The following is a 27,684-nucleotide window of genomic DNA, read 5'->3' as shown; positions in this document are numbered from 1 at the left end:
TAGATTTCTCTATTGTGAGCAGTGACATTCATTACTAGTGAATTACAACTGGTATTCCAAATCTGCCTGTATTTGGTATTTTTTCCCCCACCTGGTAAAGAAGTCATTAAGACATGTAACGTCGTTGCAAATAATACATATTTTTACATACCCCAGATGTACCTTAATAACAACGGTAGCAACGGGGATCAGAGCAAAGGCAGGGCGGGAAATGAGACGGGGTTAGGGGTACTCTGGCCCGTTCTCTGATTTCTTCACCAATCTTCCCTGAATCTGTGAAAAAAGCCTTTAATCTCCAAGCCGTTAAGGCCTTAAGGGCGGGGAATGGAGTGAGTATGATCGGATCAAATGGAATTTCCATCCCCATTTTCGTATGCACTGGTGACTCCTATCTAAGTATTTCGTATGTGTGTGTGTGTTTTGAGTGTGGTTTTGGAATTTTTGTTCTAACTGGACTTTTTAAATAAAGTTTAAAGAATGGTAAAAGTATACAGTAAATGATAGTAAAAAATGCTTGCATCCACAAACTGCAAGAGCCCCGCACACCACACAATGCCCATTGTAGCCGAGACCATGTTTATGTGTAAACTTTTTTGCTTAAGGTCTGATAAAAATACAAACACTTGTACCAATTGTTAAAAAAAAAAAAACTAGAATTTTGAATACAATACCAGTTTACCAGTTAAAGCATCGATTTTCCAACTGCTATAGGATGTACTTGTAACGGTGAGATACCATGTTCTAGTTCTAATTTATTGTCTCCATTAGGGTAATTTACTCATGTCAAAAAATTAGCGTAAATTATACGTCTATTTGAAAGAAATGAAAATCTTGTAAAATGATTTGGTATCTTCTTATATGGGGTTCCTCACATCTTTCGAGAGATTTGTACAATTTTAATGTAAATGCTGGTTCCTATATATATATTCCTATAATGTGAATTGGTTCTTGTATCGGATAGTTTGGCACTTTAATTTCTTCAAAGTAATAACGACGGCGGTATAATCTGCTTATCGACAGAAGGAACGAGACGATAGGCGCACACCAAAGGCGAACCGATGGAATAATTAATAATAGTAGTAGTACTAATTTCACGAGTCGTCCATCACTTCCCTATTTTACCACGTGTTCTTCTTCTTCTTCTTCAATCTTAAACTCTTCTACCCATCCTTCCGTAATAAACCCCAAACCCTAATTTTACTCTGAGAAAATCACATGGCCTTTAGGCTCAGTTCTCGCCTAGCTTCTCGTCTCCTCCGCCCTACCATCCTCTCCAAACCCTCCCTCCACCACCACCACCACCACCAAATCTCCACCCTCTCCAAATCACCATTCCTAATCCACCTCCTCGAATCTCAACCTTCGATCTCTCTCCCTCCCCACCTCCGCTTCTTCTCCACCGTCCGTCGCGTCCCTACCCGCCCCCCCCGCGTCGACATCGGCGCACGTGCCCGGCAGATGCAGACCCGCCGCCTCTGGACCTACGCCCTAACCTTCAGCTGCATCGCCGGCTTCATCGTCATCGTCCTGAACAACTTCCAAGACCAATTGGTTTTCTACGTCACCCCAACCGACGCGCTCACCAAGTACAATTCAAACCCTAGCAAGAACAAATTCCGCCTCGGCGGCCTCGTCCTCGAGGGGAGCGTGAACCACCCGGCGAATTCCTCTGAGATGGAATTCGTCGTGACCGATTTGATCACGGACATTCTGGTTCGGTACGAGGGCAGTTTGCCCGATTTGTTTAGGGAAGGGCATTCTGTGGTAGTGGAGGGGTTTGTGAAGCCGATGGAGGATGTGGTTAGGAAAGAGACGGGGGTGTCGGCGAAGATTGTGAGTGTTTCGGGGAAGGCTAGGGGTGGGGAGTGTTATTTCTCGGCCACGGAGGTGTTGGCGAAGCATGATGAGAAGTATATGCCGAGGGAGGTGGCTGAGGCAATTGAGAAGAATAAGAAGAAGATCGAGGCAGGAGAAGGAGGGGGGGAGGAGGAGGAGAGGAGAGGAAAGAGCGCGTAGATTAGCATTTAACGGGTATGATACAGATTTTGATCTTATTATTGAATTACTTGATAACTATACTTGTTTTGTGTTTCAAAAAAAAGTTTTGTGATTGGAGGGATAGTTAAAATTGATCGAGGCCTTTTGGTTTCCAATTTTCTGTTGTAGCACAATGATATTGTTTCTAATTATTCAATTGTATTGTGCCCATGGGTATGTGGGGTTCATGCTTGGATTTGAATGGAATAGTGAATAAATGCCTTTCATTCATTGAATGAATATTGTGGAACTTGGGTTGCCGGTTTCATACGCACTGCAGTTTCATGTATTGATAGGAATGTTGTGAGAGATAATGTAAAAAGTTTTTCATGTCTTTGTTTGCTTTCTCAGTTCAATTGTGCTGTTGTAGTGCAGACAGTATTGTTTCTCTGCACGTTCTTGTGTTTCCTGCATGGATAGTTGGTCATTGAGTTGCGATGCAATAATAATCAAATGCCTGTCATGAATCATTACTGTTTTCTTTGCCTCCGCGGAGTGGTTGGGATCTTGTGAGATCCTGTACTGTGCTTTGAGGGAAGTTTCTTGTGATTGTGTGTGTTTATACGTGATGGGACCTAATGAACATACTTGGTGAAATGTCTTCAATGATTATTGCAGAATGTTCTTTCAAAAATGTAAGTTGTAAGTTGTAACTACCTTATAGGTTAAAGGTTGAGCCAAGGGATGTTCTTCGGTAGAATCTGGTCTGTCAGCTTTGTTTAGGAACTTATTTATGCCATGGTACCACTTGAGGCCATGGTATCACTTGAGTCAAAAATAGTCCCCAGAGGCTAATAAGAACGGAAAGTAGAACAGTCAATCTGCATTGCCTCTGGGTCTGCCGGGGGTTTGAAGATGAAGTTATGGTTTAACATGCATTTATTAATAGTGTATTCACTTGTTTAACAATCACTGGAATCGTCTTTACACCTGAAATGAAAAATCTGGGGCAATTAATGTCAAAATATTACTGTACCTTGGGTGACTCTAGTTTACGTTAAGATTAATGAACTACCGGGAACTTTTACGAGAGTTGGTTGGACTGGGGAGTATTTCTGAGATATTAAGTAGCAAAGCAATACTTCCGTAGGAGTTAAGCTACAAGTTAAGGTGCTATTAGCTTAAAGCCATTTACTGCAGACCCTCATCCCATAGTAACCTTGCCTAAGTTGACATAGCGGGTAACTCCCGCCCACCTGATTTGCGTCTTTACATCCAATACCCTTGTGTAGTAACCTAATAGTCCTAAGCATTTATCTAATTCGTAAACATAATACAGGTAGAGCAATGTTCAACACATCATGTTCCTGAGAGTCCTAGAACAACTAGGTTAGGTTCTGTCATACCTTCATTTTAAACCATCAACTAGAGTAGATACAAGAGCTTCTGCAAAAGGCTACACACATCAGAATCTAAAAGTTGGCGGCATGAACTGCCAACATTAATTCACTTTGATGTTAGTTTCGAATTTTTAGCAGGGATGATGATCTAATGTCATGTGATGCAGATAGACTCTAGTCTTTGAAACATTCTTTGTTGGTAATTATTGAAGTCCGAATTTTGGTTTTAAAAGAAAAAAAAACTAGCAAGTCCCCTCTTGTCAAGTCGCACCTTCTGTTGAATAGAACCTTAACAGTGTATGAATGACTAATAGTGTTTAGCTCACTATTTGTTTGCTTTGTAACCGGATGGTTTGCAGATGTTACTTTTGTCACACACAATCATTCTAATTACTTCTATGGAGGGACAAAAAAAAATCGGTGTAATCCTTCCTTTTTGGCACATATTAAGTGCCGGTGTGTACATCAATGTTCATAGAAACATATGAAAAAACTAGAATTCAGCCCTTGGTGTGGAAGCTTTGTGTTTGGATTACAGTTCTTATAGTTTTCGTTCGTGTGCACTTTGTTTTAATCCTTTCATTGCATCAACTTATGTGAATTCGTCAATGAGCATGCGTCTCCCTTTTGCTCACTGTCTTCATTCTTTGCTTAAAAGCAAAAGCATATCAGATTGTGGCCATGTATCAGCTTGGTTGAGTTCTGCAGTAATTTTGTTCCTTAATAGTCTCAATGAAGACTGATGTGAATGGGTGTAAGATGTCCTGCTTATTTGTTTGCTTGTTAGAGTTGAAAGTGGCTAGGATCATAAGGTGCTTATATAGGTTTCCCAAAGTGGGAAAACTAACTTTACTGGGAAAACTCCCAGCCTTTATGTTGTGTATGGGCTTAAAATGAATCCAGTACTTATGTTTGGCTATACAAGCCAAGCTTGACCGCATTACCATATAGCTATGCTTTTATTTTAACTGGTACAGCTCAAAGCTCACATTCTGAACATATTTTTTAAATCCTTGCACCAACACAACCAACTGCTTGACTCACCTCACCTGTTGTTGTTATAGTCAGGAATAAGGTCCTTTTTTATTCCTGAGTTTTTTCTATTGCTTTTGCTTCTCTGAGTTGCGTGATTCCTTTTTGCCCAAGAGACCGGCAGTATTTGAGACATATGGGATTGACATGCACAAGAAAGATGGTGAATTCTTACAATTAGGATAGTGATGTGACAAGAACGCAGCTGTGTATATAAAGATAGAATCAGAGAGAGAATATTTTTTGTGTGTGGTATTTGTAGAGGAGAAAGGGATGCATAACTTTAGAAGCATTTTTTACATTTCCGACAATCAGTTGTCCTTTTGTCGAACTCCCAATATTGCTTCCTCAGGACCCTCACTTATTCTACCTTCCTCCATCCTATTCGTGTACAAGCCTATTGTTATGCTAATTAGAAGCAGAATCAGTTGGTCAATGTCAAAGCCAATTTGGACGTGTTTTTAAGAATGTTTATGTTAGCAACTGATGTTAAATTGTTACGCATGTTGCATCCCTAGTAAATGTATGAAGTGTTATTTTCGACGCCCTCTTGGCTTTTGATCATACTGCGGGTTTGTCTTTTGTTGCTTGAATCAATTTGAGGTGTCCTCCTAAGGATCACACTACCATTCTTCTGGGGAAGAAGAGGTAGATAATTAAGGTGATTGTAACTTTGTACTGTACTTTTATTGATCTAGGAATTTGTTAACTATTGGATCAATTGTTCTTGGTTAGTACTGCCTTACAAGTTAAAACATTTTTCCTCCCACTTCTTGTTCCATACTCGGAGATGTTCTACATGGGGGGACGACTGCAAATTGATGGTGGGGTACAAAGCTTAAAAGACGAGGCGATGTATCCACATGCATTGAATGATTACGGACAGATTTGTGTAAGTCTTTGTACACATAAATCTGTCCACGTAGCGTTGCTCTTTTCTATTTTGCTTTTCCTTGATTTGCTGTTTGTTTGGGAAATAGGGTGATCATGTCCTCTGTCCCTAATTGGTTGGAGTTGGGAATATGTCAGGCGGTGAAAAAACTTTGGCCTTTCAGTTTAGGCCTAGATGCCATCCCCCACCTTCAGTTTCCAATATTTACTTGCCATCTGAAAATGGAAAGCAAATAGTACTGCAGCTTTAGTGGTGCAAGATCGTATGCCAGTCGCCATCTCTCTATGGAGGTGTCTTTTATTGCATTGTGGATTAGGGATTTGCATGTGGAGGGCTTTACCGTGAGAGGAAATGGAAAAATTGGGTGAAAGTCGTACAATTGAGGAAAATGATTATTTGGCATAAGCCTTCTAAACAATCATTTTAGCATAAATAAGGCGGATGGAGAAAATGACAAACCGCGGTGAGTGGTTCGGTTTTGAAATTGAACCGGACTGCCCAAAAGCATCCGCTGGGCAGCCCTAGCATAAGGTAAAGATGCCACTTCTGAGCTTTTGGCACTATACAAACAATTGATAGCACATGAATCGGAGTCAAGCTTGAACCAATAGCTTTCTGTTTGAATTACGGAGTAGGATATTTCCATGCGATCTCCTCATGTGAGGATAAATAGATTTCACATTCACTCCTCTTCTCTATCTTGCCAGCCCAGGCCGGGGTCAATTGCTCCGATTTTGTTGATCTAAGACATTCAATGTACACACCTCAATGAGTATAATATTCATACAAAATTTAAATTAATGGGATCGGTGAATGCAAGGTTTAATCATATGGGTCTCTGTACAAAGGGACTCTCCTACCATAGTACATGGCAGGATTGGATTCTCAAGGATTTGAGAGATGCTCATGCCCATATTCCTCCACACTCCTATCCAAATTTAGGAAAATAAGAAACAACTGTTAGCTTTGCTCCTTTCGTTTTCTTTCTTCTTTCTTTTAACCTGCAAATACAAGTCCAAATATAGGCCCCCCAACCATGTGAAAGAAACGTTACAAAATAACCGTTGCATTGAAGATTTCTTTCCAAATGAAGATAGCCTTCGTCATTTCGAAGATGAGAGTTTCCAAAAACCTAGAATTCCTATCATTTTTTTACATTGCAATTCTGAAATCATTTCCAATTGAACTTCCTAGTCGGGATCTTTCTAGTATTTTTTACACCCATAAAATGACGATTTTTTAGTTATTCTGAGTTGGAATTTCAACGACGGAAAAGTTTAAATCAAAACTAGTTTCCAAAACACGTTAGAACCTTTCAATCAATCCAAAACATAGTGCAGTAATATTGTTCAAGAATAAGAACAAGATTACTTCTTCAGTTTCTTTCTTATTGCTTTTAAAAATGTGGAAAAAAAATTCTACTGCATTGAAGTTGATAACCAAAAAAATAAAAATCTTATAATGAGAGTAAAAGTTTCTGTCCATTAGCTTATATGTAAAAATATTCTTTTGGATATCAATTCTATGACTGGTACTCCTACTACAATGTTTTTAAAAATATTGTTTTAGATGTTATTTTTAGTATGATTGAAGATCTAATAAAGAACAAAATCTTGTGAAAAGAATGTTTAAGATATTAATAATTTCAGGAGGGGCCTGGGAATGGCCTTTTTCATGTTATACTCCAAACGCACCTGCACCAGTGAACAAAATTTTTGGGGGGATTTGACTCCTGAAAATTCTTTATCTCTATGTCAAGCGGCTTTACGGTCGATAAATTGTGTAATTTTTTTATATATTTTAAATTTAATAACAAAAGTCGTTGACAGAGACACATAAATTTTCGAAATAAATCCTGCGTCATGTGAGGGGCCAATAGGCCCAATACTTTTCGACGGAGGTGAGGGATATGTACATCCTTCCCATTTTCTTTCACCTAAAAAGGAATTTTATAGCGAAAACTGAAAAGGGTGAACTGTTACAAATCGCAGCTTTTTAACGTTTGCTTGGACCACTCCGTTAAACCATCTCTTTCTTCCACAGTCCGATATTCTCTCTCCCTACTTTCCCTCTCTCAAATCCTTCCTATAAATTTACAGCCGTTTTATACATACCCATCATCATTGTGTTGTGACCCACCATACAATTGCCCCGATTTGAACGTTATGGATTTGAATCACTAAGACCCAAGTTTGTTCCTTTTCCAAATCTATCCTTTGGAACAAATTAGACTTAACAGCTTTTAAGATATTTGGAACAGAGAGGATTCATGGATTCTCAGGTCTTGGTTGCACTTGCTCTCTCACTCGTTGGTGGCTTGAGTACATCCATAGGTGAGTGAATTTCAACCCCATTAGTTATGAATCAGAATTATAGCAGTCAAATTCGACGAGGGTTTACTTTCAAATGTCAACTCTTGTGTTGTTTGTCAGTCTTCCATTATTTGGTGGTTTATTTGTTGTTTCTTGATTGTTTTGTGGTGGGTTATTTTAAGTTGGTCAGTTTCTTTTCTGGGTTGCTGTTAATTTTGGTTCTAACTTCTAAGTCATAGTTTTTTTGTTTGTTGCTTTTGTTGTTGGACTCATTATCGGCGACACAATTGTTTTGCTTAGTTGTTTTCAGAATGTTTCGTTTAATTTTGTTCCTCGTACTTGTAATAGGGTGGCTCATTCAATAGCCAAGTATGCCCAATTATCTAGTTTCCCTCTTGCCTGGACCGGAGACTTTCTGAGTTGGGTGATTAGGGAAGTTAGTATGGATGTTCCTTTGTGATTTTGAGCAATAATAATCTTTAGCGATTGACAAAAAGAAAAAAAAAGTTTTGGTTTCAAATTTTGACCCTTGTATTGTTTGTCAGTCTTTCGTTATTTCACGGTTTGTTTCTTGATTGTTTTGTGGTGGGTTACTTTAAGTTAATCAGTTTCTTTTCTGGGTTCTTGTAAACTTTGGGTTTGAAGTCATAGTTTTTTGTTGTTGTTGGACCCATTACAGAAGTTAAGTCCAACGATAGCTGAATTGCATAAGAATCTGATTCATTAAATTTTTATTGAGTATTCCAAGCATTTTGTTTACCATCCATCTTCTGTGATAATATAATGTCTACCATTGGTGGTTCATAACTAATTATTGGTGATTCATTTACCAATAATTGGTGATTACAATGAGTTGCTATTAGTAATTAGTACTAAGTTTTCTCTGAAGGTAATCAGTTGCTTTACATTTGTAAAAGTTGTTATGTTAGGTTTTCGGTCCGATATCTATTCAGAGCTTTTGTACTTTTATCGAATTCCCGATATCGATTTGGTCCAATTCGCTTGCGACTTCTGACTTCCAAGCATCGATGCCTCATGCTCTTAGATGCAACCTTTGATGTATGTGATATATTTCTAGAATGTTTGTCCTATAAGAAAGAAGACATGTTTCTAGAATACGGGTGTAGAGATGTTGATGAAGTGCTATTGTGTCTGCCTTATTTTATTGGTAATGTAATTTATTAAGAATCTGAAGGTTCCAATTTTAAGTGGCTTCTAATTGTACTTGGGCAAAATTAAGAGTTCTACAGTATGTAATCACGAGTTTTAGAATACCCACTAGCTTTAAGAGTTATCATTACCTGTTATACGGCGTGGAAAAAAATGAATGATGTTTGCAGCTTAATTTCTTTGTGATTCAACTTAATTAGAGTCCATTGCATTATTTGTTGGAATAGGTTATTGCTGGTTTGGAAGTTTTTTTTTGTTTCAGGTTTTCAATACTTCTCTCCTGAAACTGTGTGAATCGTGAGCCGTAGGATTCTCAAAACTTTAGTGCATTCTTTGGACTAGATTCTTGTTTTCTGCTTGATAGTTTTGGGTTCGTTCCATAAGCTTGCTTGATAGTTTTGGGAAGTTGATTAGTTTTTATCCCTTCTTTTGAGTCCTGAGAAGTTCTTATGTAGGTAGCTTTCAAAACATTTTGATCTAGGTGTGCGCAAGCTGGCCTAGACATCCGGTTATCAAAACAAAAAAAATGATCTAGAAAGTTTAAAAACTAGATAAGCTCTTTCTTTCTTGTTGTGCCCTTTTCTATTCTCCTCAATATCTTATTTGCTGCCGATGAGGAAAGAAAAACTAGATACAACTTATTTAGAGCTTAATTGGAGTATGAAGATGCATGCATTTGGCAAGTATGTTGGGTGGATACATGGAATCCTAAAGACTAGCTTTTGCTAGGCAAGTTCTTGTTAACTTTTATGCACTTGTTTGTAAGGCCGTTATCATTGGCATGTATTGTATTGACCATCCCATAGGTCATGCCTACAAGACTACATCCCTCTCCACCCACACAAAATGTAGCGTCAACAATCTTATTATTTGTTTTCTGTAACATAGTTTCCTAAATAGATAAATAGCAGCAGTGAATACTTTTAAGTCGCAGATTTTTTGGAGTTGCAGCTTTTCATGCTATGGAGTTTTTTTAGACTTTTTTCTATGAGTTCTGATTTCTGGTTGTTTCATGGCTTCAATGATTTGATAGTTTCATGGCTTCAATGATTTGATAATACATGAAAAAATCCACTATTTGTTCTGGTTCTAGAATCTAATTATGCAGGCTGTATTTGGAACAGGTGCACTTTTTGTGGTTCTTAATCAAGCTCCTAATTTGAAGATGCTTGGGCTTCTACAGGTATTGCTTGAGGATCTTACTGTGCATTTCAAGGCATAGGATTGTTGTTATTCCAAGAATGCAAGTCAGTTATGCAGCCGGATTCAATTTTATTTGAAAATTACCATAACTCTGTGAATTCTTAAAAGACGCAGATTTTAGGTTTACGTCCAACTAACATTGTCTAAACTGACTTATGCATTGTCTAAGCTGATTTAGTCATTTACAAAGATTGTCTAAATTGTTATCTTTCCTCCATGAAGGGTTTTGCTGCAGGTCTTATGCTGAGCATATCTTTCTTTGATTTGGCGCATAATGCTATTAACGCCGTTGGGTTCTTGAAAGGGAACTTGTGGGTAAGCTATCTCGTTCACAATTGTTTCGAATGTAATGTATATTTCTTTTTCTTCTTGTTTTTTTGTTTATTGCCAGTTAATTGGCAGCACAGTTCTTTGCAGGGGTCATTTTCTTTGCTATTGTTGCCAATTTCATCCCAGAACCGACTCTTGCTCCCATTCCAGATGGAAAAAGTAAAAAGGTTGAACTTATTTCTCCAAGCAAAAGCATGTCGTTTATTTAGTCATCAATATGCATATTGGTATTGGGTTACTAGAATCTCATGATATATCCTTTCATAGAGTATGGAAGATCCATGATTCTCTTGTTTAAGAGACCAGAAACTCAATGTTTTAGTTCGTGGATGAAATTATTTGTTTTTGTTAAATATGACGTTGGTGAAATTTTCTCAAGTGCTTAACACTTGTAAGTTTTTCGTGTGGTAAATGCTTACTTCAAGACTGTGAATCTGTGATCATATCATTTCCTCTTGTGATTATCTGCGCTTCCATATGTGTTCTTAAGTTGAAAATGTCTATGATTTTTTGTCCTGTTCCCTTGATCTGAAAATGTCTACAAGTGTACTCGTAATCTGAAAATTTGTTCGAATATTCTGTGAATTGTCATTCAAAGTTCATGAAAGATTTTTAATGCTGGACTCCAATCTCGATTTAACAATTATATTGGATACTTCTATTGGCATAAATACATAAAATATTTATTGGCATTCTGCTAACAACAGAAGAATGGGGATGAAGGGGGCAAGGACATCATGAAAAAGCATCGCCGCCAAGTGCTATTTAGTGGAATCATCACAGCAATAGGTCTGACTACACTTTTTAATTTGTTTACCTTCCCTCTAGAATGTTGTTTAAAATGTTATAGCTTTGAAGTAATATTTTTTCCCGCACAATGTGTGGAACGTTTGGTTTAAGTGAGTGCATACCCGGTTTTGGATGGATGATCATGCTCAAACATAGGAAAGAGAGCATTTTGGGAGTGTCTGTGCTTATTCCTCTTTAAACAGAAGAGCTTTCACGCTAGAATCAAGATAGAATTAATATCTGTGCTCCAAATTCTCAAAATTACATTGCTTGCTAAAGCATGCAACTTATACCAACTGGGCAATGAGAGGAGATGCCCCTCGGCTGATATACTACCTTGGGAGGTGCTATTGTATCTATGTGTGAGCAAATTGATTGGTGGTCTTCTTTAACAGGAAACCTTTCTATGCATTGCAGGCATAAGCTTGCACAATTTTCCAGAAGGAATGGCTGTGTTTCTTGGATCTATGAAGGTACCTCCAGTATTTTTGTATAGATTCTGGATACAATTACTTATTTGGAGAATTAGAGGGTCAGAGGTGCTGTATTATTTTCATTGTAGTGACTGATGGATGTTTGTCTTGAATTAGATAAGAATAGACATGTAGTTTCTTTCGTAAGAGATTTCCATGATGTATTCCAGATATGATTCCCTTGTTTCTGAATTGAAAGTTGAACGTGCCCTGGTAAGGGTATGATAACCATCCAAAAATAATTTACTCTTTCAGATTAAAGGAGGTTTGATGGGAGGATTGTTTTGACAATTGTTCACTTTTAGACATGCTTTTATTGGTCTCTATATTGTCTTCACAAGTATTAAGTATTAGTTTCCGTTTGACCAAAAAAAAAAAGTGTTAAGTATTCTTTTGTCAGCTTGTTTGCTTTTATGGAAATTGTACTTGTGTGGGAATGTGGTGTCTGGATTTGCAATGTACACTGATTTGGCTACTTATGTTTGACATCTAATTTCAACATGAAATGTGGAACGAGGTGCATTTGCGATAGCCAAGCCTGATGGACTGGTTCTTAATTTCTTCCTGCATTGTTCATCAAATAGACATTACTGGCTGTCTTAGCAGTGAAAGTCCAAGTGACCATTGGTTTATTGTGGTTGCATTTTTGTTCGACTAGTGAAGAATATTTCCGTTTTTGGCTTAAATTAACTGGATTTTCTCAACCAAAAAAAAAAAGAAAAAAAGAAAGAGTAAAAGTGTTGTGATAGTTGGGTAGATGCAAACTGTTGGTAGTACAATTGCTTAATGATGACAATAATCTGTTGGTTGTAAAATTATTGTAAGTCTGATAGTGTCTTACATCTTGCTGAGCTGTTGCTTGTTTTCATGCATCTTCTGATAGGGTCTTCGAGTTGGTGTGAACTTGGCCCTGGCTATTGCTTTGCACAACATCCCAGAGGTATAATATACTCGAACACCATGATGCTTTTGACTGGGTTCTGCTACTAATCAGCTAACTTTTGATTGCTCGAAGGGCCTTTTGTTTGTCTGGATTTGAGGGTTATATCGGACAATGGAGACTACATATCCCAGGGGATTACATATCATGTGTTTAGTTGAACCTTTTGTGGTCAGGATTAAATATCTGTCCACAATAACCTGGGATGTATGGTACCGAGGGAATGTGGTATTAGTAAATCCCAATACTATCAGCCCAATGAATTACAAAACCTTTGGTAAACAAATGTGTCCTCGGGGACTATTCTATTAATGCAATCCCGTGTCATACTGAATGGAGTTCAGGCTAGGGTATGGTACGTGTCCAAACTCGTGTCCACATTTGACACTTGGATCCTCTGATGTGTGGAAAAAAATCTCACATTTATTACCTCTTACGCGGATGGGAGAGAGATATTGTCCTTTTTTTGTCCTTTCCATTATCCAATTTAATTTCAAATTTTTTTGTAACTAATAACAGCATAATATGTCATATTACACATGGCACTATATGTTCAAATGTTCAAGGAGTGTCCACATCTTTGTACGCCACTTTTGGTACCGATCCCTGTATCCTATCATTTAAGGTAGGGAGGCTAACACGTGGACACCCCCACTCCTAAAACTCATATTGAGTTTAGCGTATATATTGCTCATAGGGCTTCTTTTCTGTAATGTGAGACATTCCCAACGTTTTCCACGCATTGACTCCCCCAACCGGGGCCTGTCACAGTAATAATACCTTTCTCTCTCACTCTCTCTGTCTCTCTCAGAGTTCTAATCTCAACTTCCTAATGTACAGGGTGTTGCTGTTGCACTTCCTGTTTATTTTGCAACACAGAGGTAAGTGATTATTTGGGGCACCTTTGCTTCAATTTTTCTGAAGTTTTGGTGGTATTTAGCAAGAAAAGCTATGTAGATGTCCTGTTATTCTTCTATGTTTTTTTGGACATTTGCTTTTTGTTGCAAAGCAAAAGTATGAATTTAATTCGAAAGACCTGTAGCTATATATTTTTCCTTCATCTAGTTCTACGAAGACCATTTGTCCATCTCATATATGCAGAAGACATGAATAAGGAACTCAACGTGAAGATGTAGGAATACATTGACCTGACATTTATAATGCCTCTGATGCACTGGCAACCTATGTGGGGTTCCTTGCCAACCTTGGTTTGTTATTCTCTCACCTTGGGTCTGAGTTGGCTTGTGATTGTTGGAGCTGTTGTTTCCCCTCGTGGGTTTTCTCTTCTCTAGCTTGAAGCTGTCTTGGATCCCTTTAATCTTTGTAATTTGTTTCCAAAGATTAATAAATTTTTTGCCTTTCAAAAAAAACTTCTACAAAGCGTCAGGGTCTGGCTTGGGATTGCATTTTCAATTATGCATTAGACATTGGGATTACGATTTCTGCCTCTTTTTTTCCCGGTAAAGGTACCTTTCTTTTAAAAGCTCAAACAAACATACGACCAAGTCCAGAAAGGGGACCTTACACACTACCAAAAGACCCTTCAGGCCTAAACAGAGTTAGGCCATGCCAGTTTAATTCCCAATTATTGCTTTTACACATAAGTTGGCGTCTCAGTGATAAGTTTACCTGCTTGCTTGATCATTTTTGTTTAGGTAGTTGAAGATAATGTGCTTCTATATTTGTTTAATGATCTAACATTAAACAACAAAGTTTGAAGTACTATATGATATGTTTGCAATTTGTCTGGTTGTATACATATCTCAGTAAATGGACGGCGTTCAAACTGGCAACACTTTCTGGACTGGCTGAACCCCTGGGAGTAATTCTTGTGGGTAGGTCCTTTGATTGTCTCCATATGTTCTGAATTTGCTGCCAAAGCTTCTATTTTCGGAAAATTACCAAAACAAGGCATCTACTCAAACTAATTTACAAAACTTGGTGTGACTTGGTCCTGACGCTTGTTGTAGTTGGTTTTGACCCTTGTTGACTTGGTCCTCACAAGTTAAGCACCAAGTCCACCATGTTTTGGTATTTAGTTGTCCACCATGTTTTCCCTTCTGTTTTCTAAGAGATAGAAAACATTATCTCGAGCAGAAGCCTCATTTCTTCACCCCCCCCCCCCCCCCCCCCCCCCTTTTTTTATTTTTTTTATTTTATCTGAATGAGGAATACAAACTGAAAATCGGGTTTGCCTTGTATTAGCCTCTATTGAACTGTGAGGAAATGTACGAGCCTACAGGATTCACCCTTCAATTGGTGATTTTGTGGGGTTTTTTTCTTTGAACACTCTGAGGCATACTCCTTCTGACCTGCGGTTTACAATCCCTTGAAGAACTGTCTATATTGGGCTTACCGACGATACTAACCCAAAACAACCAAAATGAATAGTTGCGTTCAACCCTGATGTTTTATTGTGTTGCAAATTTTTAATTTTAACACCTTGGATTATTACTCTCTTGCAGTATAAAATGTCTTTCGTTTGCTTATCAAATAACTGTAAATAAATCTGTTAAAATGGCTTCTGTTCCATTGCAGCTTATCTATTCCCAAGCAGCTTAAGTCCTGAAATTCTCGAGGGCCTGCTTGGATCAGGTTCGGTGTTGTTTCCAGAAGTCCTTGAGTGACTTTATCTATTTATTGAATCAAAATTTATTAAGTTGTGGGTAATGTTTGTTTATTCAGTTGGTGGAGTGATGGCTTTCCTAACCTTACATGAAATGTTGCCATTGGCATTTGACTATGCGGGGCAGAAACAAGCTATAAAGGCTGTGTTTTGTGGAATGGCTTTCATGTCTGCAAGGTAATTCAGCTTCCAGGCCATTTTAGAAATTTAAGTTAACAACTTTTCAAAGTAGTTGTACCTGTCGTCTCTCTGCATCATTTCTGAAGATGCATTCTTAGAAGGAATAGAAGTGTCTCTAGGGAGTTTTGGATGTATAGTGTATATGTTGTACGCATTTAAGAAGGTACAATTTGGTCCTTTAAAATTTGCAAACCGGGAGAGGACCAGAAAACCAGTTGTTTATATAAAATGAAACCGAGCCAATTGAAGTGTATCAAGAAAACCTACACAAGCTATTGATTTGGTTTGGTTATGTGCAATCGGCCTGTTAGTTTTTTTTTTTTTTTTGAAATTCTCTCCCTTAATTTGTTCATGTTTTGCTGCTTTGTCCTTCTGGAATCACATACTGTCTGCCTTTTCGAATTCATATTCCTTTGTGTCTTGCAGCCTATATTTTCTTCAAATCAGCTTACCTGAGGATATGAGCTTGTAGCTGTGGGCGCACTTGTACCCATTCAAAAATGTTGTAGATTCCAGGTTCAAATGACAACAGGTTCCCACATTTGTTCCTCAATAGGCGTTGACAACAGGTTCCCAAATGACTTTCGGCTCCCATTAAACTTGTCAATGTGTTCATAACAAAGATGTGCTGCTACTTGAACTTTAAAATAAAACTTGTAAAAAAAAACCTTCTGTGTTTTCAATTTTTACTTTCATTTTTTGTTTTGTCTATGGTTTATCTATAAAGCGAATCATATCAGAGGGACAAATGACAAGAGATCTTTTGAGGAATTAATGGTGATACAGTCTTCCCTAACGATTAGGGTTTTATGACTCCTTTATGTGCTCATTCCGTTGCATGTTTGTTGCTCAGTTCTTTAATGTGGTTTATTTTCAACACAGCGAATCATGAATTAGTGAATGGACATATAGAGGGGAATGATTTAAGATGAAGGTAAACTTGAGAGGATGGTGAAGTGTAAGTCCACCCACAAATCCAAGATCCAAACATGCACTGGGGTTCTCGCAATACTCGAGATCGTGGAAACCCGTTTTGCAAAAAGCGAGTTTAGGTTTTAAATTATTGTAATCTTATCCATCCGTATCGATGTGCATGTTATTGCCTTGACTTGGACTAAACTTATAGAAGTTCAAGCAATGGAATGGAAATAGCTCACTCCCAAAAAGGGCTTGGGTACAGGAGTTTACAGGTTCAAAGTTTGCGGACGAGGCTCCCTCCTTCCATAGGAAGCCTGTTGGCTCGGCTATGAATCACTAGCCATCGGCGGGGCAGTTGAACCCAAGGGCAATTAGTCTCTTGGCCGCCCCTTCTCCACTCTTTTTCTAAGCAAAAGAAGAATGGAAATGGATTCTCATCATTTACTGTCATAAGTGAATGTTGGACTCCTGTTTTTCTGGCTTCCATAGGGAATGTCAGCCTAATTCCTTGGAAATACAAAGCCATTTGAGAAACACGAGTAACGAATTAAAGAGCGTCTCTAGTCCCCTTCTTTCCTTATTACAGGAAAAGTAAGCATTTGGTTGAATTTGTCAAAAGTTTGCATGAAGGCATGGAGACTTGGTTTTGGGGAAGACAAAGAAGGCCTACACCAAAAGCAAAAGAGAAGAAAGTGTTTCAACAACCAAAGGAGAAAGACATGAAACCCAAGTTTCTTCATAGCTTTATTGGGTGGAGGAAAGCACTTTGGTGGATGAATCAAAAAAAAAACTGAACAGTTATGAGTAATGCCTTCAGCTTGAAAATCGGTCTGAAAATGACACAAGTGGCAAATCCTGATTGAAAGATATTGTTGTCCACTTTTATTTCAAGCTCCCAATCAATAGCATCCAGTGCACAGAAGTTTTGAGACCCAAAACGAACAAATATAGTGAGAAATAATTTGACATCTTTCCCCACCAAACTATAGCTCTAGATTGGTCCCTAAAATTGTCACGAATTCATTTCCTTTCTTAAAAAAAAAAGAGCAAAAATTCCCCTTGTCTCGGTGTTTCTTACCAATAATGTTACTAATAGCTATAGCTTGGTCCCTAAAATTTTGTCACGAATTCATTTTCTTTCTTCAAAAAATAAAGAACAAAAATTCCCCTCGTTTGGTGTTTCTTACCAATAATGTTACTAATAGCTATAGATTGGTCCCTAAAATTTTGTCACGAATTCATTTCCTTTCTTCAAAAAAAAAAGAACAAAAATTCCCCTCGTCTTGGGGTTTCTTACCAATAATGTTACTAATACAGGAAAATTGTACACTCACAATAGGTGTGGGTCTTACCCAATTGTTACTGCTGACCTCACATCGTATTACTCCCTCCGTCCCTTTTTAAGTGTCTTGCTTCGTAACTCCAACTTATTAAAAAGACATCATCATTATACCTTTCACATCAACTTTTTCCTCCACTTTCCCAACTTACCCATCATCATTACAATTTTACTCACTTACTTTTCAAAAAGGAATCTACTTTTAGGGACAAAATAGACAAAGCATCAACTTTTACCCACTAACTTTACAAAATAGACACTTATTAAGGGACAGCCCAAAATGGAATACTGGACTCTAAAAAAGGGACGGACGGAGTAGTATATGTAGAGTATGCAATACACTTCTTTTTTTTTTTTTTCAAATGACCATTTTTTCTCTCTCTCATTTCAAACAAGGGAGGGGTGCTGGAAAAAAGTTGGAGAGATTATTTGGGGTGCTCCAGTGGCAATTAAAACAATTTTGTCGAAAATGAAGACCGGAGAGGATCCAACGCCCATTAGTAATTAGAACACGTATATATGTTCAGCAGAACAGTATATATATAGACTGTTAAACACTTTCGATCCTCCTCTCTGTCAGATGAGAGAGGCCAGGGGAGAGAAAAACACGTACTGTATCAAAGGATGGGCTCCAAAGTTCTGTTTGGTAGGGTACTGGATACTTTCCCTTAGCTACTGTAGCTAGCGTACATGCTCTTCTGTTTATAGTTTGTGATGTGATATGACATGTCAAGAGTCAAGTCCCACCCCTTTTGACTGTGACTGCATCCTCTCTCTCTCTCTAGATATCTCTCTCTCTCTCTCTCTCTCTCTCTCTCTCTCTCCACATCAACTTTCAACAAAGCTGCCACCAGGATCCATTTCCGTCCCCTCCAACCTTATACAGTAGAGTTCTCCTACTAGTATTATGAATTTTGTATAGTAGTTGTAACTTGGTCTCAGGTGTTGTTAGGAATAGAATATGGTTTCTCTATAATCTTGATTTGCACGGCAAGAACAGGCTGCATGTACAATTTCAGGCCGAAAAGAATCTTGTTTAAAGTTTGAAACAACTGATGTCGGCCAATATTCAAGAAGAGAATTTTGTTTGAAGCTTGAATCAATTGATGTCAATCAATATTCTTGATACCATTACATGTAACGTTTACGGTTATGTGCATGTCTTGACACTATATATTAGTTAAAACCTTGGTGGTAGTAGAATTTTCATTAGTCCGGGCCGAACCTTTTCTTTTATATATACCCCTAGCTTTCAGCTGGCTCAAGCTATTTCATTTGATTTGAGTTTTTATGTGAATCTTAACCACATAAAAGTATGTTCCCTCCATCAACTGAAGAGATCTCTCCAGTCACCACCATTAACCAAAGATGTCGTTGGCACAATAAGTAAATATTGCACTAAAAGGCCGAAGCATTTACATGTTGAGGGAAAAGCATCTCTCTCTCTCTCTCTCTCTCTCTCTCTCTTATTGCATTTGAATTTGCTCCAAAGTGTGCATACAAGTATCCAATGACTTCAGTGCCACTTTGTTGTATTATCTGTTGAAGAACTTTTTAAAAAAAGGAATTATGACAGACAACAGGTTGACACACAGTCCCTAGTAGTACTCTGCAAGGTTTATCAGTGGCCAGGCATTACACCTATCCCTTCCTAGCTAGTTTTATTTATTAGTTTAGACTACGTACTTCTTTTCCTTCTCTTATTTCTACAACCTAGTAGTAGAAATTACAATTGGCACGTCTAATGCTATTATCTAATTTGCATTTTGTCACTTCGGGTCTGGATTATACCAATTCGAGTCCTTAACCTCTGCCTTAAAATTTTCTTGATGTCATTCAATTTGGGCAAATATGAATCGTAGATTATGTTAGGGTGGCTTGGCTCCCTCCGTCAATAAGTCTTCAGTTTTCGGGGTGGCGTTCTCTAGTATCAACTCCTTGGCCGGAGGTTCCTGCATGTACCAATCGTCTTTGGTTCTGTTTCTCTCCCAGCTGGTCTTCCCAGTCTGGTTTTCCTAGATCCGGTGGGCGAATAAGTTTTTAGCCTGTTTAGTTTGTTTGTTCTGGTTTGACGTTGATCTCATTTGTGCTTATGGTTATTTTTTATTTTTTTTGAACAGCGAAGAAGAATTTTATTAATAGAAGGGGAAATGATAGTACAGATAAAAAGCTAAGAGGCATCACAACGTAAAAACAACATCTCAACTATGTTGGCATCTTGCCCTGCGACAATCATATGGTTAGAGCTGGATGTCTCTTTGAGCTACTACTAAAATCGGAAACGGGCCCAATGTCATGCATTTATGTATGGTCTGCCTTGACATTATGTGCTCAGGAGCCTCCTAGTGGATGTGCTTCGGTGTCTAGGTTTTAGTGGTTTTGGTTCTTTTCTGTTTTTTCTGATGAAATTGTTGTAGCTTTCGAGCTTTTATCTTCGGGTATTGTGAAATGAATTGATTGTCTATTAAAAAAATAAAAATTGTATATTATAGTTCTTTGGATTATAATAAGGATTCTAAAAGCATTTAGATGATATATAGTAGTATGTGATTGTGCAGAAGAATTTCGTGTGTGAAAACTCAATGCTAATCCAAATTAGAAGCTCATCTCAGGGTGATTTTTGAATTTTTCATTCTCCGGTTTCATTTTTTGTAATGCGTTATGGCGTAGTGCATATATATATATACACACACATACATATATAAATACTGAATTAGCTAGCTAGGCTCCCAAAACATGTGAAAGTCAAATATACTTCCCATTCCAGTTTCTTGGAAAAAAATACGTTTTGAAAAGGAAGGTAATTTCAAGTTCAAAAATCATGTGTTTATGCAAATAATTTTCTTACCGATATAGATCTTGTTTAATAGATTTTATTGAGATCTTTTAAATGATGCAAAAAAATTGAAAAATTATTTTTTACTTTCATTATATTTGAACTTGAAATTATCTTCTTTTTAAAAAAGAAAAAGATTTAAAAAAAAAACGGAACGGCCTAGTTTTCCGCTCTTTTTTCGTTGCTTGTTTTTGTAGACCGACAATTTTGTCTAATGAGCATTAGCGCCGTTGCTAACAATTTCGTGTCCCCCCCCCCCCCCCCCGTCCCCGCCCCCCGTTTTTAATTTAACCCAAAAATATGAGCAAGAGGCTGGATTTTGATACAAGTCTGATTTTGTCATTTTTTGGGATATTAAAAAGATTCTTACTTTTAAGATTTTTCTCGTCATGATAATGCAATAATTTTCAAAAAATTGATGAAAAACTAACAAATACGAAAAAAAATTGAATAAGAACAAAAAATAAACCAAAATGACTTATTTAACTAAACGGGGCCTTAATCAGAGAGCATTAACTGATATAACTAATTACCTTAAGAGGGTGAACAAGTTGGAGAAATTACATCGAAGCAATTCAAATGCTGGAATGCTAAGCTCACAGAATTTAGTGCACGGTTTTGCAAACAGATGTATCCGCCAGAATCGTCCGATTCACTATTTTGAAGGGTCCACGTGCATAGGACGATTTTGGATGCATCTGTAACCAGATTTGTGCACCAAAATATGTGCCCTGTGACCTTTTTAGCAGTGCTAAACAGTTAGCTATCATCTTAAACCTCATACCCTTCACAGCTCAAACTCAATCGACTCTCTCTCTCTCTCTCTCTCTCTCTCTCTCTCTCTCTCTCTGTATGTCACTGCAAGGATTCACTATCTTGCTCAACTTCAGAATTGGGTTCATCTTCTTCGTCGAAACAATCAACTCCAATAGCTTGATGACCATCCCCGAATGCCTTGATATGGTCCTTGAGAGATCTCTTGTGCTTGAAATCAGACCCACATATGCAATACCTGTAAAAAAAATAAAAAATAAAGTTTCCGAAAATTTTATGTCATCTCTCTAGAGTTGTTGTTTTGAAATCAGACCCACATATGCATTAGAAAATTTTATGTCATCTCTCTAGAGTTGTTTATTTTTGTAGGAATAAAGTTTCCGAAAAAGTGAAAATATCAGGACACGAAGTGATGGAAAGCGAAAAGACAAGAAAATTAGTCTTCTTGCATGAATTTGACTAATGTGAAGCATCTACTTGGTAATTATTGGAAAAAATTATTATAGCTTCAAATATAAAAATAAATAAAAATTCACAAGAATTTTGTATGAGTGTGTCTAAACTAAAACCGCATTTGAACGAAATAAATTAGATTAAGTTGTTAAGATTAAACTAGTGTATGGATTCCCGAGAAGAGTGGAGCCGCCCGCAATGGTCACCTAATCCCTCCTTGATGGTATTCATCAATGCCAAATTTTGAGACGACTATCAAAATTTTCTAAAACCGCGATCTAATATTTTCGAAAGTATTCCTAGCATATTTGGTAGACATGTTCATGCTTCTTTTAATTATCATTTGAAAGAAGAAGAAGAAGATGTTTATAAAATAACGAGTATTTGTGGTTGTGGCATACCAGAGCTTCCCACAATTCTTCTCGTGAGTCCTCCAATCGCCTCTCACTGCAAAGGCTTTACCGCATTTCCTACACATGAAAGGCTTGATCCCATGCTTCCTCTTGTAATGCGTCTGAAGCGTTCTGAAATCCTTCAACGGCTTAGATCGAGGGTGATCGATGTTGTTCCGGCACCCGGCCGCACAGCAGTAACACGGCAGCCTAAGCATCGCTGTTGGCTGTGTTCCCCTCAGAGACTCTGGGCCTTTTCTGTACTGAGATCCATGCCCCCACATATGCATCTGCATATATATGGAAATCAGAGTTTTGAACAATTGATATCTCATGATGCAAAAAGATGGAATCAAGGCATGCATGAGCTTTACAGCCATCGCATCAAAGAGCAATAAGATTTTAAACACATAACAAAGAAGCAGTGTAACGGTATCGGGAGTAAAGAATCATAATAGAGAGAACCGGCCATGAATTAGTCTGTGAATCGAAGAACAGTCGACAAGAGTTTAGAATAGTTTTCCTGTTTGATATAAAACTTTTACATAATATCATAGCGGGTTTCACTTTAATTTATTTTTTGCAAATAGAAAATTCACATCCAACGATGGTAGACCCCATGTGATGATAAACAAAAAAAAGAGAGTACACGAAATAGACCTCAAAACGGCCCCTTATGAGGAGATATTAGATATTATAAGTCTTATATTAGTTTGGAATAAAATGAGTTATCACTTAATATGATACAGAAACCTCTCTGCTAATAGCTTAAATTTCAACAAAAGTGTGTGTAGTGGAAAAGGCTATATGTCGGTGTATCTTTGAATTCTGAAAGAAAATAGTATTGATGATCTCTGCCGTGAATGTAGGTCTTTATGTCTGTGTCATGCCAACCTAGAATATTCCATTCATGTGAGGGATCAATTAACGTTTAATTTGGTAGTTTTGTAATACATCTTTTATTAATTTCTATTAAATTCACGTCAAATTTTTGAATTAACGTTTAATTTGGTTTTCTAATTTTTCACATCGAGACGAATGACTAATCCTAAAACTTATGACTAGATAAATCAAAAGAGCACTAAAAGTAAGTAATCCCGATACCAGATACTTTAGGACATTATTTTTGGCTCAAACACACGTCTTCTGCTGGTTTTTTTTTTTTTTTTGATCGACGACTATGGATTTTATAAAAACTCGATACAGGTACATTGAAAAGAAAAGAAGATACACAAAGACCCACAAAGCTAGCTAGATAATGAAACCAAACAGATGGCCCCGAAACACTAGCATCACAGTACCATGAAAGAGTAAATCCAACTAAGAAGTTGGATTAGCTAAAAAGAGAGAACAGCAGAAAGAAACCAAAAAACTCCCCATCCCCAGCTGGTAATAGTTTATAAAAACACGAGGAAATGAATGACAAGAGTCAAATGTTCGAGGTTTGGAGCATTACGTATTTAATTCTGATGGTTCAGGATGCACGAGAGCGCGCACGTGAGCAGCTATAGCGGTCTAGTATATCAACCTTAGTGGCTGTGAAATGGGAAAAGTATCGAATACGTATTGCGAATCTCTGCAGAAAAATGTGTAAGTTTGTGACGGAAGTACAGAATTGGCATTACGGAGTTAATGGTATCGAAAGACCAAAAAACCGAGCGGCTGATAGTTTTATCTATGATACAAATTAAAACCTTACGAGTATAGGTGTCTGTACTCCAAGGTTTTAGAGTTATAGATACGTGGTTAACGAAACCAATAACATTATCGGTCGCAATAAAAGTTAGAGTATAACAGTATCAATAGTATCAAACAAAAATAGTGAGAATCAGTTGTAGCCATTGTAAATTTTTGAAAATACAAACAAACAACTTTCTTAGCTAGAGCACCTACCTCGGCTAGCTGCTCTATGAAATGAACCGATATGTAATAAGAACTAGACCGCATGCAACTTTTTTAGGTCGAGGTGTTTCGTTGACTTGGAGAGATAGCGGTGTAGTCTTTTACGTTAATAGCTGAAGGTTTTTTTTTTTTTTTCCTAGGGGGATGGTGCTTCCTTTTAGGTCTCGGTATTTTTTTAGTGTTCAGTTGGTATCTTGCCTTCTTTTAGGTCTCGGGTGGCTTAGTGCCGGTATGTCCTTCATCATTTTAATCTTGGTAATCCTTTAAAAAGATTAATAAATTCTTTTTGTTTAAAAAAAAAAAACTTTTTTTTGTCTAACCCATGTATTAGGGTGTAACGGTAGGTACAGGAAGACCAAAAAATCACTATCTATTGCAGCCCTTCCTCAAATATGGGAAGAAACAGCTTGAATGCATGGGTGGATGAAACTCCTCTTTGGTATTGGAGTTTTTCCTCAATTACTTTTTTCTTTCTATTTTTTTCTCCCACTTTCCTATAATTTCCTTATATCACACAATACTACAATAGAAAGGAAGAACAAGGTGGTCATGAGTAAATATTTTGGAGGCACGAATTGGAGCGATGCGGGACATGAGTAAATAGTACTATGTAAGTGTTTCACAAAAAGACTCGTGTCTAAGAAGAACCAAATAGATGTTTTTAAGTTCCCAAAACCCATGGGAAAAAATAAAAAGCTCCCAAATGCTTTTTTTTTTTTCGGAAATTTTTTTTTATTAATTTTTGAAAAAAAAAAAAAATTAAAGGAACAAAGACAAACAAGAGCATGACATAACAACCACGTAAATTATTTATACATTTTATTTTGTCCCTCTTTACCTAGTACTAGTATTATTTTTTTTTCTAATGAAGAACACCTGAGAGACCTGGAAGTACTGGGGGGGTTTCTGCTTTACACACTTGCCAATGTCTATAGAGATCATAACTCCAAACTCCAAGGTACAAAAAGCATAATGCCTGTGTAGTTCAATCACAGAGAGAGAGAGAGAGAGAGAGAGAGAGAGTGGGGAACCGATCATGGTCTGATAAGTTTGGACCAGCAAGATTTTATTTCAAATCCACGAAACCCACAAATCAGGCAAAAAGAAAAAGCAGGGGCAAATATAATTAGGAAAACACAAAGAAAAAACAAAGTAATCTCTAAAGTATAAAAAAGAAGAGGGAAAAAAAAGGCGAACCCTTTTGACCTATAATTATTCAGATACACTCTCACACTCCCTCTCTCTCAACACACAGTCCAAGCTCACAACAGAAAGCGAAAGTTTGAAATTATTAGCTAGGCTAGCAAAGATAGAGAGATGGGTTCTCTTTTCCACCAAAATCAAAAGGAACACAAAAGAAAATCACAGGAAAATAAATAAATCACATAAAATATATTGGATCTTTTTATTTAGATTTTCGATGTAAAAATAAGGATATATATATATATATATATATAATATATACCTGCAGGTTGTTGTATCTGTTGAAAGTCTTGAAGCAAAGAGGGCATGAGAACTGAGTTGGGCCAATCAGAATCTGGGCCGGGGTTGGGATCCAGTACTGACCCTTGTTCAGTGGACTAGTAGGGGACCAATCAGAATTCGCCACGGTCACTGCTTCTTCTTCCTTTTGAAGCTTTGAGATCTGATGATCATCAGGTATAGGGCTGGGGAGGCCCAAGTGTAAAGCCACTGTCACACTTTCTCTCTCCTTGTCCACTTCCATGGGGTTGTAACATGAATCTTGGTCATGGTTAGGTCTTGTTGGGCTCAGACTGAGGAGAGGCAGGGCTTCTCTAAGGGGAGGAGATGAGGGAGGAGAGCGAGAAGAGGAGAGGTGGGAACTATCGTTATTGTTGTTGAAGTTGTTAGAGTAGACGTTAAGGGTATAAGGGTAATATTGGAAAGATGAGGTTGAAGAAGTGAGGGTGGAAGAGGAGAAGTAGTGGTGGAAATTAGGGTTAGGGTTAGGGTTGAAGTTGAAGCTCCCATTGAAGTAGTTGGGGAAGGGATCAGTCATGGTAGAGAGAGGTTTTTGGAAGGGACGAGAACAGTTGGGTAGATTTTGACGATGAGAGAGAGAGAGAGAGAGGCTTTTGGAAGGGGAGGAGAACAGTTGGGTAGATTTTTATAGAGAGAGAGAGAGAGAGCAAACGATTAAAAGGTGGTGACCGAACAAAAACACCAAATTAATAGAAGTGTGAGGGTAAAAAGTACAAAGGGAAAATTTTAGGAAAATGAGAGAGAAGTAAAAGTTGATAAAGTGGAACACCATTGGAGCAAAAAAGGAGGGACAAGATGTCACTTGTAAGGTGTGACTAAACAAGAGAGAAAATATGCCAAAGCAAAGTGGAGAGCAAAGTGAGGAGAGAGAGAGAGAGAGAGAGAGAGAGAGAGAGAGAGAGATGGGTTGGCTGGTGTGAATGAGATAAGATTGGGACTTGAAATACTCTCACAAACTATTAAAGACACAAATTGAAAACCACCAAACCTACGGTACAAGAAATGGCTTTTTTCTTCAAATATATATGTCTCCTTAATTGTTTTTAACAATATAGAATTCAGACATAAATTTTAAATGTTTCTTAAGAACCACATAAAATTTGAGACATGATCTTGTCGCTTTAAACATGTTATCACAAAAGCTAGATATATACTTCCTCCTATCCAAAATAGTTTTCCGGTTCGCATGCAAAAGGAGAATTTAAAAAGAATATATTTTTTTACTAAAAATTGAAAAAAAATTATAAATTAAAAGAACTCACAAATTTTTTGAATTTTTCTTGAAATTTTTTCATGATTTGGAAGTCTTTGTTTTGCTGACCGGATAAATTTTTGGGAAAGGTGGGAGTATTTAAAAATCATGTGGCCTTTTTGTTAGAAAAAATAGATCTTCTTTTTGGTTCACTTCTTGATTTGTAGGAATATTCTACTATGATTAGAGGAGTTGACCTGGAAGATCTGATACATTATTTACAATACAGACCGTGTCACTAATTTTATCACAACATAAAGTGTTTAGACGTAATTATATGATTGTGGCTGAATGTGTCTTTCACTTCAAAATGAAACACTTGTGATTATTGACCGATGTTAGTACTAGTCATGAAAAAATGTTATCGTCGCATTATTTTGGTAACAAATTTTTTTTTTTTCAAAAACAATCAGAATGTAGTGGACGCAAAATTTGTATTCAACAAGGTCCAAATTACATGTATTTCCACATTCATAGTAAAAACCTATATTTCATACATATTGCAACTCGTTACGTCGACAAAAGATGATTAGTGGATATGAACGTCTCTGCGCTTAATTTTACGCACATTGCCAAATAATTATTGATAACTTGAAATTTTAAAAAGCTTTTCCTACACATACATAGAGATGGTATTAAGAAATTTTTTTTTTAACCCAAGAAATTTGCAAGGGACAATGTCGTAAAAAATTTCAAATCAACCTAGGAGTACAAAGTTAGTTCAATTAATGAAAGCATTTAAAATTGTGGGGGGGGGGGGGGGGCCGAACACTCCGGCATCCCTTTGTGTCAGCCTCTCACAGAGTCTTCGTATAAAATAGTAATCAATGTAACATAATTAAGGTAGGGGAGAGAAAAGAGCCAAAAGACAAAAAGTCAGGAAACTAGGGTTGGATGTTGTCCTCCATTACCCCACTCTCCATACTGGTGGTGTACTAGAGAGAGAGAGAGACCATACAACAGCCTGTCTTGGAGAGAGAGAGAGGTAAAT

General features: G+C 37.4%; 3 protein-coding genes across 4 annotated transcripts; 2 read left to right on the top strand and 1 right to left on the bottom strand.

The window, feature by feature from the left end:
• Positions 1–1,070: 1,070 nt before the first annotated feature.
• LOC131314618 (cytochrome c-type biogenesis protein CcmE homolog, mitochondrial) lies at positions 1,071–2,287 on the top strand. The gene has a single exon (XM_058343398.1). The coding sequence runs from the start codon at positions 1,216–1,218 to the stop codon at positions 2,014–2,016; it is 801 nt and encodes a 266-aa protein (XP_058199381.1). The 5' UTR covers positions 1,071–1,215; the 3' UTR covers positions 2,017–2,287.
• Positions 2,288–7,236: 4,949 nt separating this feature from the next.
• Positions 7,237–16,140, top strand: LOC131314617 (zinc transporter ZTP29). Of its 2 annotated transcripts, XR_009196462.1 has the most exons (13): positions 7,237–7,634; positions 9,908–9,966; positions 10,209–10,301; positions 10,394–10,483; positions 11,024–11,105; positions 11,523–11,578; positions 12,462–12,518; positions 13,359–13,399; positions 14,286–14,353; positions 15,057–15,113; positions 15,204–15,321; positions 15,751–15,856; positions 15,894–16,140. XR_009196462.1 is itself a non-coding variant. In XM_058343397.1 (12 exons), the coding sequence occupies exons 1-12, from the start codon at positions 7,571–7,573 to the stop codon at positions 15,794–15,796; spliced, it is 831 nt and encodes a 276-aa protein (XP_058199380.1). In that variant the 5' UTR covers positions 7,238–7,570; the 3' UTR covers positions 15,797–16,140. The 2 variants fall into 2 exon arrangements, 1 of the variants encoding a protein (XP_058199380.1); XM_058343397.1 differs by having other exon boundaries at positions 7,238–7,634; positions 15,751–16,140.
• A 4,775-nt stretch (positions 16,141–20,915) lies between these two features.
• LOC131314616 (zinc finger protein WIP2-like) lies at positions 20,916–26,102 on the bottom strand. Its single transcript, XM_058343396.1, has 3 exons — positions 25,404–26,102; positions 22,046–22,326; positions 20,916–21,429 (listed from the first exon to the last, which is right to left on the bottom strand). The coding sequence occupies exons 1-3, from the start codon at positions 25,956–25,958 to the stop codon at positions 21,273–21,275; spliced, it is 993 nt and encodes a 330-aa protein (XP_058199379.1). The 5' UTR covers positions 25,959–26,102; the 3' UTR covers positions 20,916–21,272.
• Positions 26,103–27,684: the final 1,582 nt, after the last annotated feature.

This window comes from Rhododendron vialii, chromosome 13a, assembly GCF_030253575.1.
Source record: "Rhododendron vialii isolate Sample 1 chromosome 13a, ASM3025357v1".
NCBI lineage: Eukaryota > Viridiplantae > Streptophyta > Magnoliopsida > Ericales > Ericaceae > Rhododendron > Rhododendron vialii.
Note: the sequence above shows the minus strand (reverse complement) of the source record. Positions and strands in the feature narration are given on the sequence as shown.

What these genes read in the sequence shown, in the direction of transcription:
- LOC131314618 (XM_058343398.1), top strand. Translation starts at nt 1,216, where the DNA reads ATGGCCTTTAGGCTCAGTTCTCGCCTAGCTTCTCGTCTCCTCCGCCCT.
- LOC131314617 (XM_058343397.1), top strand. Translation starts at nt 7,571, where the DNA reads ATGGATTCTCAGGTCTTGGTTGCACTTGCTCTCTCACTCGTTGGTGGC. An exon ending in CTTTGCACAACATCCCAGAG is followed by an intron (nt 12,519 to 13,358) that starts GTATAATATACT and finishes CCTAATGTACAG; the next exon opens with GGTGTTGCTGTTGCACTTCC. An exon ending in GTTTATTTTGCAACACAGAG is followed by an intron (nt 13,400 to 14,285) that starts GTAAGTGATTAT and finishes TACATATCTCAG; the next exon opens with TAAATGGACGGCGTTCAAAC.
- LOC131314616 (XM_058343396.1), bottom strand. Translation starts at nt 25,958, where the DNA reads ATGACTGATCCCTTCCCCAACTACTTCAATGGGAGCTTCAACTTCAAC. An exon ending in ACAGATACAACAACCTGCAG is followed by an intron (nt 22,327 to 25,403) that starts GTATATATTATA and finishes ATATATATGCAG; the next exon opens with ATGCATATGTGGGGGCATGG. An exon ending in AAGAATTGTGGGAAGCTCTG is followed by an intron (nt 21,430 to 22,045) that starts GTATGCCACAAC and finishes TTTTTTTTACAG; the next exon opens with GTATTGCATATGTGGGTCTG.